Consider the following 12651-nt stretch of genomic DNA (forward strand, 5'->3'; position numbering starts at 1 on the left):
CAATGGATCCTTCTCATCTATAATCCCCCTGACAGACTGTAACAAATGGCGTGTTGAAACCAGAAATGCCACGCCCGGAGTAGCTCCTGACCTACCCCTCTAATCGCTCTCCCTGAGGAAGCACTCAAGACAGTCTGGCATGGTTTGCCCTGACTGAACTCTGGCTGATTCTTATGATCATCGCTTTCATTTAAAAGTGCTTCACCTCATCACCTGAATCCTGTAGTCTACAGTTCTTTGTCAAGATCAATTTGAAGTTCATGGGTCATTAGCTCCTGACTCCACCTTCTTTCCTCTTTAGGGGGAAATGAGGACATTAATCTCTCTCCAGCTCTCTGGCAACTTTCCATCCTCAACCCTTTCACAAAGATGACTCCCAGCTGGCCAGCAATCCCACCTGCAATTCTCTCGCTGCCTTGGGATGTATTTCATCGGAGTCAGGAACTCTTTTGAAATTTCCCTTCCTAATATCCTGGGAACACACCAGACTACCTGGTGGGCCTGACTTCTAAGTCACCAAGGGTTTTCAGTGGCTGATTTTACACCAGTCAGCCCAAGGCTGTGCTGCACCGACCCCTTCCACTTCACTTAGGTCCTTGGGGTGGGTCAGGACTGGTTCCAGCAACCATTGGCCTGCATTACTTCCTGTACTTTCAAGGAGGTGAACTTGTCCACACTGTGAACCAGGCATTTTTCAGCGTCCATTCAGCATTATTTAATTCCTTAGTGACCAATGGGGACTTCAAGAATGAGCATCATTTGAATATGGGGGGAGGGGGGGTAGGAGGGTGGAAACATCTTATTCTATCACTACAGCTACATAAAAGTCTAGGATTACTCCTTGCCCCAAACATGCTATTACTTCAATGATCCCTTAACTATTCTTCACACACAATCTTTTATACTAAAGATGATAAGAGACCATACTGGACAGAAACACATACTTGACAAATGAGAGACAGACGCTGGGTAGGCCAGTGTGACCCAACCACCTCAAGTGCACTTAAGGTACAGTAAATCCTCAGGGTCTCCGGCCTGCTGTCAGTTCTGACCAATTTATGCAGTAGCAGAGCTGTCTACAAAAATATATGGTCCTCGAAGACGCAGCACTGCTTTTCAGAACTGGAAGCCAGCCAAGGCTATACATATCCCCGGTAAGGAGCCAAGGACAGCCTGAGAAGATCAATTCCACGAATCCCACCAACTCACTGGCTTCTTACTTTACCTTTCCAACAGCACCCGTGTCTTTCAGCAAAACTCAACCGGGCTATCTATGGGGCAGGTCTGACATCTCTGACTCTGGCGTCCCCCAGCTGTTACTATTACATCGTGCAAGGGGCAACTCCAGCCCACACAGACGTCTCCTTCCTATGAACTTTCCTTTCCTTATTATGTTAATTACGTTGCTTTGTTCTTGAGTTTTCTTGAGTGCACATGAGACAAACAGAGATACTGTGTAGAACAAAACAAAAGAATTGTTTTGGAGAAAGAGAGTCTGGGATCTGGTCCTAGCCCTGCCACGTCTTACCTCTGACCTTGAGCAAGCCTATTAACCTATTTGGGAATCAGTTTCTCTAGCTGTACTACAGGGATGATTGACAGGAGGATCAAATGAAACCACAAAGTCAAAGCCCTTTGTGAACTACATAAAGTGAGGTTTTTTTGTTGTTATTCTCACACAGGCATGTTTCCTTGACAAAAGTATTTTTTTTTGTTTTGAGTTGTAATTGACACATAACATTATATAAATTTAAGGGATGCATTGATACCTTATATGTTGTGAAACAGTAGCATTAGCTAACACCTCTATCACAATTAAGATCTAGTCTCTCTGAAGTTTATAATCCAGTGCTGCTGTCTCCAATCACCATGCTGTGCACTGGGTCTCCAGAACGTACTTACCAAGAGTTTCAAGTTTGCACCTTTAAACATCTTCCCAACCCCCCACCCCCAACCCCAGGTAACCACATTCTACTCTGTTTTATTTTGCTTTTTCACAGTCTCAAATCTTCTCTGGCATCTGGCAGACAAATAGTTAGGTGCTCAATAACTTGCTGATGGATTAGAGATTCCTTTAGCATATAATGGTGTAGGGATAAGTCAGATGTTGACATTTTATAATATCCACAAAAGGTAGATGGTCAGCTCAGCTGCCATCTTGTGTGTATTTCAGGACAAGGAAGATAAAAGGGAGGGTACCAGGGGGGAAAGAAGAATTCTAACATTGATGGAGTCCTTCTTTATGTCAAACACCTTACTAAGCACTTTATATCGCTCACTTAATTCTGACAATAAACCCTATGAAGAAAGTATTTCAAATCCTATTTTACAGATATTAAAACTAAGCTTCAGAGTAGTCACATGGTCCCCAATCTGCCTAAATTCAGGGAAATGTGATCTTTATGTCAGAGTTACTGGAAAGTACCTTTAAACAATGAAATATGAGAGAATTTCCTTTGGGGAATAATCTAGTTGGGTTGGAATCAGGCTAGTTCTCCAGGAGTCAAGAGAAACCTATAAATTGAGTACCTGTCAGGCTGGCTCTCCTCAAGAAAAGTCCTGGTTGGAGCAGCCAGTTGGAAGTAGACAGAACTCAAGGTGTTGAAATAGTCATTAGAGGTGGGGATCAAATGGGCAACAACTCCAGGCTGAATGTGAGGTCCAAGGAATACAGTGTTGAATGATCAAAGTGGCTCTCAAGAGAGGACCAAATCCACAACTTGAAAGAAGATGCTACATTAACAGAGGTCCAAAAAGAGTTGCCAGAAAATATTGAGGGGTAGATATTTTGAGAGGGGACAATAAACTATTGAGAATGAAGGACTATGTGTCCTGGGCTAAACCCTAGGAAAGAGTGTGTTCCCTGTGACAACACCTGCTGACATTTTACCTGTTTCTGCCCCAAACAATTTCTGTCCTAATTCATCAATCAAGGAGAAGCATCAATCAGTAAGACCCAGTGTACATGGCATGAAGACAAACAGGCCATCAATGGTTTCAGCAAGTCCACTGTTTAGTTAGTGAAAGAATCAGAAAGTGTAACTGGCATCAAATCCCTGCAGAATACAAGGGTCAAAAAAGCAATTCTTAATTCCCAATTAAACCATTTCAAATAAAAATGAGCCAAATCAGAATGAAGATGGACAGAGTACACACAAAAAAAGCAAACACCAAGCATAATGCCAAATAAAAGTCCTATTCTGTACAACACTGCACAAGTTTAATCACATAACTTTAAAATATGAGTGAGAGGAGGGTAGTAGAAGAAGGAGACTATGAGACATATGGCACAGAACAGCCCCGTGATGTAGCAATTATTTCTATAGGTGATCACTAGCAAATGCCAGGTGTAGGGCTTTTCTTCAAACAGTGAAATCTGGGAACTTTTTAAAGTCTTTACTGTTCTCATACATTAAGAGTTGGACAATAAAAGTATCATCAATGGCCCTGGCTGGTTTGGCTCAGTGGATAGAGTGTCGCCCTGCGGACTCAAGGGTCCCGGGTTCGATTCTGGTCAAGGGCATGTGCCTTGGTTGCGGGCACATACCTAGTAGGGAGTGTGCAGGAGGCAGCTGATCGATGTTTCTCTCTCATCGATGTTTCTGACTCTCTATCCCTCTCCCTTCCTCTCTGTGAAAAAATCAATAGAATATATTTTTTAAAAAAGTCTCATCAATGTATTCTAAATTATCTGAACTAACAGGATATAAAATGCCACTACTCACAAATAACTGTTAGAGACAAAGCAAATGGTTAACAAGGAACACCTTGTAAATGACTGATCTCTGACCACCACAGAAACTATAACACTCCCTCTTCTTTCTTACGCTGCTTTCCTTCCCTTCATGGCATTCATCATATCTGACACACCATATACTTCTCATTGTTGAGTTACTTACTTGTAAGCACAGTAGCTCTACAGTAGAAGTGCAATGCGAGGAGGGAATTTACGTTGTTCACTCTCCATCCCCAAAGTCTACAAAAACACCTGGCTCATAATAGGCACTCAATTGTTAAATAAATGAATATATATAGATCAAGTCGTGTTACCCATGAGCTCAACACAAAGGTAAGATTAAGTAAGGACTACACCTTCTGGAGTCCCACAGGTACAAAGGTGAGAACTGAACTCCACAAAGGTACAGAGACAAAGAGGAGTGGCTGGGTATTCATGAGCACTGTCAGAGTTTAGCAGAAAAATTCAATCCATCCATTGGCTCAATATGAGCAGAAAGGTTTATTGCAATATCTTTCTGCTTTCTGTCACACTCAACTTTTCAACATTTGAAAGCTCTACTGCCATAAAAAAAATTATGATAAAAAATCCATTTTGGTATCATCTGCAAAAGCCCTCATGAGGAATTCAGAATGAGCACAAGTCCAACTGAGCAATGGAAGGAACTGCAATTATACGACAGAGAAGCTTGATCTATAGATGACAAAGAGCCCAACATTTGACCCAGAACAGAAGGAAAAAGTACGCTGCCTACTTTTAATAGGAGATGCATGACTTTCGGAATGCAAAAACGAAAGCTATTGCTTAGAACAAGTGGCTAAGTGTGTGACTTTGGTTGCGTAGCACAGTGACTTAATGTTTCTGCGTATGATTTTGCTAATCTGGTTGGCAAAGTGAAATTACTTTTAAATGAGGTGCTGTGTTTCTGTCACTACAACTGGAGCAAAGTGGCCTCAATTAGATTTATTGTATACATCTAGGTATGAGAAGCCATTTATTATTATTACTACCCAATCTAGACAAATGCATTTATATTGAAGAGTAATCACTTGCCCATTTGGTCAGTCACATTCCATTAGCAAATTCATGAATCAGGGCTGTGTTTATATCACCACTTAGCTATGTAAGGTACAGTTCAGGATCTGCTCTTGGGTTATAATATCCATCCGTATGTGGAAATGAGAGCACGAATGGAACCTTCATAGACAACTATAAAATGTATGCCAAATCGGAAAATTAAAACCAAATGTACTTTCTGACCAACACAGACGTCGTAAACAAAATCTTATCAAATAAGCAATGAATGAAAAAATCTTTTCTTCTCCCCGAAGATCAACATCTCACAATTCCATTCATAGACACTCTTGGGATGGGCATGAGGCTCAGGGTTTGGGGCCACCTGCACCAGGTACAGCTCATGCTGCCTGGTGCTGAGTCCAAAGCTTTGAAATGGAGATTGTTTTCGCCGGGCCTACCTATACCACACTTCCTGAAGTACCTAAGTGTCTCCCCAGAATTGCAAGAATAGGCCAACATTTTTAACAGACCCAGAAGGTCTGGCGTGTTCTACTCCTCATCCTGCAGCAAATCTTTCCTTGATCTCTGTCCTTCAGCCACACTGTCCTTTCAGCTGCTGGAACATGACCGCTTCTTTTGACAAGCCCCCTGCATATGCTGTTTCCTTTGTCCAAAATGTTCTCCCTCCCATCGCCTTCCCCAATTAAAAATTAACTCAAGAATTTTCCTAAAGGCAACTCATTGTAGCAAAGGCTCTTGTCGCATCGCAGAACCATTCCTTTCTAGCACTTGTATCAGCTGTGCATTTGCCCTGATTTATGAGATATCTGGGTGGTTACCCATTTTCCCCACTGGATAATAAGTTCCTTGAAAAGGGCACTTGATGTACCCCGGCACTCAGTACAACTCTGAGCATATATAGTAAGTTGTCCAGCATTTGTGAAAGAAAGGATAGAAGGAATGAATGAAAGAAAAGTTCAGAGTCTGGCATGGAGTGCAAAAGAGTTCAACTTTTAAGGAAAAGATTGTATGGTAGACAGAAACACCAAGGAAGGCCACGAAAGGAGACAGTGAGAACCCGTGTAATTAGAACCGAAGCAAGTATATCAGATCTCTCTCAGTGCCTGATGCAGGTACTATTTATTAAATACTTAAATGAATAAATGTATTATATAAGGGACATGAGCAATCAATCCAAGATTTCCCTTTCTGCGTCTGCTATTTCTGCTGCAAGTTTGTGTTTGTATGTTTCCTAATTCTATGTGGTCTCTGACAGCTTCTTCTTATGCCTTTTCTCACTTATTAAGTATTTTGCTTTCCACCGTTCTCCCTGTGGTGATTATTTTATTTAGTTTTGGTTATTTAACACATCAGGTAACAATGTGTTTCTACCAGGATTATTTGTTGCATGTAAAAATCCCACATTCCTCATGCCAACTCACTTCCTTATTTTCTCCATGGTTGAAACTTACTTAGAACTTTTCTTTGAAGTTGTCTTAGAATAATATTTTGTTACATTCCATATGTATGTGTGTGTATTTATTTATATTTTATTTTGAAAGAGGGCTCATTTGGCATTACACCACTCTGTCAGAAAACAGGCCGGAAAGAAGAAATAAAACTATATGATAAGAACTCTGTGGTACCTACCAAGACACTGCCCATTCCAGCCTCGGAACCCTTCCGTGCAGGGAACACACTGGTAAGATCCAGGAGAATTCACGCACTGCTCATCTGGACAAGTACTTGGACTCAAACACTCATCAATATCTGAAAAATCAAAAAGCTAGGTCACAGACATTTTATCAGGATATACAGCAAACACTTTTGTGATAAAGGGGGGAAATGCCTGCCCTATCTGGTGGGGAAAACAACCAGCTAAGTGACACAGGTCTATAAACATACAGCGCTCATGCACGACCAGGTACACCTTGACTGAAACATTTACACACATTCCCAGGAAGTCGTGGGACCCAATTCTCCAACTGGAGGGTCTGAACTCCCTAGTCTGGGAACTCACAATGTCTCCGGGCCAACTTTCTGGACATCAAAGCTTTCAAGCAAGTGTGTAGTTTGCCAGAAAAAAAGACAGAGAATAGGGGTGAGCAGGAGAAAGCCATACAGGGTGTGGCAAAAGTAGGCTTACAGTTGTCCATGTGGAAAATGATACCATAGTGAATACAAGAATAAATTCTGTGTTTCAAATACTCCCCACTGTACACCTACTTTTGCCCCACCCTGTACATCCACCCAGCGATAAGTCGGCGCTACAAACACTTGACGCTCTGGGGAAATCCTCACTTTGGCCTCATGGGCCCAAAAACATCCTGGGTTTAAATAATTTAAAACCTTTCATATGCTAGGAATTCCTTGGAAGTAGGAAAAAAACACTAGAAGAGAATGAACTCATCACATACTTTCAAGATTTCCCAGCAAACATGGTGATAAGATCATCTGGTAGTATTTTCTGGTAAAAATACACCTTTCTTTTCACATTCACAGCTAACTGAAGTAAGTAAACATTGTTCTCTTCCATGTGAGGACAAAACACCTTAAATAGGGTTGGGACTGTGGCAGAGATAATGACTCCAATAGCTTGAGGCATTTTTAAGAATAGTTAAACAAAATGGGGGAAGGATGTAGGATATATTTAAAGTAAGTGTTTTTTCTGGAGTTGGATTTTTTGAATTTCAGTGAGTGGATTTAATGTCTAAGTGTCTCAATATAAAATGTATAGAAGACCTCTAATCATACTTCAACTATAGACAGATATCTCAGGACATAAGCTGAAAAGTGAAAGAAATACGTGATGGATACACAGAACAGGCATGGGCATTTGACATCTTCATTCTGGTAAATTCTTTAAAATGATCTCCCATGACAGATCCCTGGATGTGTGTAAAAAAAATGCTTGAAGTAAAAGAGTTGAAGACGATAGTAACAGAATCAACACCAGGCCAGCACTGTAATTATTTTTCCTATCGGTGAAAAATTCTTGCCAATAGACAATGACACACAGTGGTTTTGTGTGTGTGGGTTTTTTTTTAGGTCAGATGTTCTGGGACTTCTTGTTCTACAAAAGGATGATGCTCGCCAGTTTCACTTTCCAAACAGCATGACATTATTCTCTGGATGGGATGTTTTTTTAAACAGAACTGCAACTGCTAAGTCAGAGAAGGTCACCGAGGTAGGCTGGCCCGATAAATTAGGTGCAACAACTGAGCAACACCAGATAACATCCCTGAATTCCCTGCTGCCCTCACCTGCTCTCTTGTTCCCTCATTTATGCATCAGGGACTACCTGACTGGTAATATCTTAACGGAATAAAGTAAGGACGCATGAGATAATGTCTGTGAACTACAATAGGCTCCTTGGAGACTGGCGCTGTTTGAAGGCAGCCTTGTCAGGGACAGCTGAGAAAACCTTCCGTGAGCCAGGAGCCCGGGGACCTTTGGGTCGGGGCCATGACAAAATTAGCAAACAGCCATGTTCTTTGGCTCCTTCTTCTCCTCAAGCCTTTTCATGGGGGGAGAAGCATATGTTTTTTTACACAGGGAACTCTGGTAATATTTCTGTTAAATAATCTGCACACATTGAATATTACCGAAAAGTCTCCCGTTTCCCATGGACTTCCAACATTTCTTTTCTCCTCCTTCCCACTCTCCATCCTTATGCTACAGTTATTGTTTCAATGTCTGATCTTCTCATTCTGAGACTGTACGTAGAACATAAAGATCCATATTTGACCTCCTTGGGGAGTGCTGCTTTGCATATAAATGCTTATCAAATACCTACACACACACCCTTTTTTTTAAGTACTCCCACAACTAGAGATGTACAGAGAAGATCTACATAAAAAAAAAAAGCATCAGGAAAGGGCAAAGTTTAAGAAACAAACGCTTCCTCAGAACTAATAAGGTGACCGGCACCATAGAAGCTACTGCAACACACATTTCTATTCTCAGCAACCCTGAAGAGTCAACTTCTCAGTGGCCATGTTACAGAGGAAGAAGTAACTTCCAAAGGGGCCAAGTCACTGGCTCCCAAGCAGACAGTCACGACCTGTGCGGGTCGTGAGCTGATGCCACAGTTCCTCTCTCTCTTGTGTCCACCCCGCCTCTCTGAGCGGAGAGAGTTCCTGGGAAGAGGAGAGTGGGGACACGTCACACCTGCACTCCACCATGTCCCTCGGCCCTCGGGGGACAGTTCACGGCTCTGTTCTCATTCGAGTTGACCAGAGATCCGGTAACGTACACTGTTCCCACTTCCCTCTCGATTAGAACCAAAGGGGCGAAGGCAAGAGGCCAGCAGGAGGCAGGCGCAGGCTGCCCTCGTGTCCACCCGCCTCTCTGAGCGGAGAGAGTTCCGGGGAAGAGGAGAGTGGGGACACGTCACACCTGTACTTCACCATGTCCCTCGGCCCTTGGGGAACAGTTCACAGCTCTGTTCTCATTAGAGTTGACCAGAGATCCGGTAAGGTACACTGTTCCCACTTCCCTCTCGATTAGAACCGAAGGGGCCAAGGCAAGAGGCCAGCAGGAGGCAGGCGCAGGCTGCCAAAAACTGTCTAATTAGCTCTCCCTCCAGGCCTGGGCCGATAGGACTGTGAAGAAAACCAACCTGCAGGCGCCAAGGGACAGCTGAGAGCAGCCCACCCCAACCAGCCTACCTCCTTCCCTCCCTCTGGACGCCCAGCCATATTAGAAAAGAGGCTGATCCTCGGGCAGCCGGGCAGGGAACCCCAGGGCCTCAGCACCACCCCCACATCTGGGCTCCTTAAACATTAGCTCAGAGACCCCTGCACCTTCACCCCCATGTTTCCATGGCAGGATCTAAGCCGAAGTTCAATGCAATTTTCTTTTTTTTTTAAATGTCTTTGTCTGGTTTTGGGATCAGGGTAATGCTGTTTTCTTTATGAAAATAATTAAAGGGAAAAGTACCATCAGGGTTTCAAACAGAACCTGTGTGCAATTTGGACCCAAACATGAGAATGTGAAATTGTTCATCACTTTGACCATGCTATAAAAACTTTTCAGCCCTATCTGGTTTGGCTCAGTGGATAGAGTGTTGGCCTGTGGACTGAAGGGTCCCAGGTTTGATTCCGATCAAGGGCACATGCCTGGGTTGTGGGCTCAATCTCCAGTGGGGGCATGCAGGAGGCAGCCGATCAATGATTCTCTCTCAAATTGATGTTTCTATCTCTCTCTCCCTCTCTCTTCCTATCTGAAATAAATAAAAATATTAAAACGAATAAAATAAATCATGTCCCTCTTAAAAAAAATAAAAATGTTTCAAAACATTTTTGTAAGGAGCGCCAATTTATGGCTGCGGTCATTAACAAAGGCATTTTCATCTGGTGCTGTTGGAATGTGACCTACAGTGGATTAGACAGAGCTTCTGTGGGGAGTCTGCAAGCAAGTCCCAAAATCTACGTGAAAGGAACAAGTTGAGACAAAGGAACGTATCCAGGTGAAAAGGTCAAGAACACAAAAAAATCAAAGGTGGTTACACCTGAACCGTGTCCTCACATGAAGGACCCAGACACTGTAATCAAGTCTGGGTTTGTATGAACTCTGCAATAATTGTTCTAAGGTGACCTCATTTGAAATACCAGCGAAGGAAGATACTGAAGTGCGTAAGAAAGAGCATAAAGATAGAAAATAATCCAGACAGAGCCACGGAAGTGAGACAAAGAGGCTGCGAATCCAGAAGGAGGGCGGCGCTGAGACGAGCTGGTAGCATGCACAGACTGGCAGAGGGAAATGCCAGGCGGGGGGCCCGTCAGCCACGGGCCCTGCACCCAGCCCTGCACGGCACAGTCAGGCTTACTCAGCCTCAGAAGTGGTGCGGCCGCCGCCTCGCAGCACACTCACCCTCGCAGTGTCCTCCGGGGGTCATGCGGTACCCGCTGTCACAGTACTTGCACCGGAAGGCCCCCACGGTGTTGATGCAGTGGCCTTCCCCACACACATCCGGCCGCAGGCACTCATCAACATCTATGGAAAGCAGAAACAGTGCGAGGGTTATTTCCCAAACTATAATTTCAAACCTCTCCCTGTGTAGTTTAAGAATGAAATAACTGATTCCTGCTATCACCTGAGTGATTTTGATTTGTGTGGGATCCAAAAGAAACATTTAACCCCTCTGGTCTTTGTGCACACTTGACACGCTTCGTTTAAAGGGGTCAGAGAAATAATCCTATATAATAAAAGCCTAATACGCTAAGTGTCTGACCGTTCGTTCGACCAGTCACTATGATGCGCAATGACCAACAGGGGCAGACGCTCCAACCGATAGGTTAGCTTGCTGCTGGGATCCGACTGATCGGGACTGGGCGAGATGGGCCGGACACGCCCTGGAGCCCTCCTACAGTTCCTCCCCAGCTGGCCTACCTCCCGCTGTCCCTCCCCGGCTGGCCACCCTGATCACTGGCCCAGATCAGAACTGGGCAAGACAGGGGCAGACACGCCCTGGCGCCCTTCCATGGTCCCGATCGGGCACTGGTGGGGTCCCTTGGCCTGGCCTGCGCCCTCTCGCAATCCGGGACCCCTCGGGGGATTGTCGGAGAGCCGATTTTGGCCTGATCCCCGCAGGCCAGGCGGAGGGACTCCACTGGTGCATGAATCCATGCACCGGGCCTCTAGTATTCTAATAACTATGTATGCTGCTGGCTAGGTATTAGACTTATAGGGGAGATCATTTCAAAAGTTACATAAATGTCTCTTAACGACTAGGCTATACACCTAAAACTAACAACGAATGTCAACTGTTACTGAAAAAAAATTTTTTTAAATGCAAAATAAAAAGGATTGGAGGAAAAGAATTCAATTTTAATATCTTTCCGCATCTAGCAGATTGCTATGTCATGGCAGGTGCTGTCTGACTAAGCAGTGAACAGATGGGATCTTAGGGGAGGCACAAAGGCAGACCTGGGAATTGAGGCACAGGAAGCACTGCCATTACCTATGCAGCTAGTACCCTCCTCACTGGCCATAAATCCTGCTGGGCAAATACACAAGAAACTTCCCTCAGTGTTCTCACAGCGTCCCTGGGAGCAGAGGTGTGGGGCCTGCGTGCACTCGTCAATATCTGTCAAGAGAATGATGGATCAAAGGATCAGTGAACTGGAGCATGACATTCTCCGTCTCCTTGTTCGTGAAACACCAGCCGACTCCCCGTGTCCCACAAGCCTTCATCGCTGAGGACAAGGAGACATGACTGTTCTCCTTAAACACTTGAAAGGTTGTTCCTGGGAAGAGGGAATACGCACTGTGCGTATTGCTTCAAAAGCTAAAACTACAACCGTGACTCTGGTGTTTCAAAGAGACAGGTTTCAGGTCAACATAGAAGGACCTGCCGGGTAACTGGACTCATCTAAGCTCTGGAATTCGCCGAGCTACCCCCAGACCGGGATGGCAGGGACAGGCCCAGTGGCATGAAAGGGACTCTCCCACTCTACACACAGGTGGAGCACGATTGCCCTTTCAACTTCATACTTTATGGCTCTAGACACACCCACACTGTATGCAAATGAAAGGGAAATAACCATAGTGTGAACAGGCGGGTGTCTCCTTAGCCCCTCATACGTATACGAAACCAAATAACAAAAGTCACAAATCTTGTCTAATAGTATTTAGCATATTAAAGTAGTATTAATTAGCTATATCCCTCTGTTGCTTTTGTTCACTTTATAACCCTTAGTTTCTAAAAACTAACTATAGGGTTAACACATCAAAATAATTAACCCACCACCATCCCAGCTCTTTCTGAGACACATTTCTCCAGAGAGGCATACTCAATAACTTTGTGTCAGCATTTAGTGATTTTCAATTTAGAAATCCCTATTAGAAATCGGATTTTATGCAATTAGAGAATATAATTCTTTATTGCAGTGTAT

At 43.9% G+C, this 12651-nt stretch overlaps 1 protein-coding gene across 4 annotated transcripts in view; it reads right to left on the minus strand.

Moving 5' to 3' along the window:
- Positions 1-12651, minus strand: part of LTBP1 (latent transforming growth factor beta binding protein 1) — a 208157-nt gene that overhangs the window by 85423 nt on the left and 110083 nt on the right. For all 4 annotated transcript variants that reach the window (XM_014533213.1, XM_014533212.1, XM_014533211.1 and 1 more), the window contains exons 13-15: positions 11718-11843; positions 10628-10750; positions 6404-6523 (exon numbers count right to left, since the gene is read on the minus strand). In XM_014533213.1, coding sequence (XP_014388699.1) covers positions 6404-6523; positions 10628-10750; positions 11718-11843 — 369 coding nt within the window. The remainder of the gene's footprint in view (positions 1-6403; positions 6524-10627; positions 10751-11717; positions 11844-12651) is intronic.

The sequence above is a fragment of the Myotis brandtii genome, unplaced genomic scaffold, assembly GCF_000412655.1.
Source record: "Myotis brandtii unplaced genomic scaffold, ASM41265v1 scaffold953, whole genome shotgun sequence".
Taxonomy (NCBI): Eukaryota; Metazoa; Chordata; class Mammalia; order Chiroptera; family Vespertilionidae; genus Myotis; species Myotis brandtii.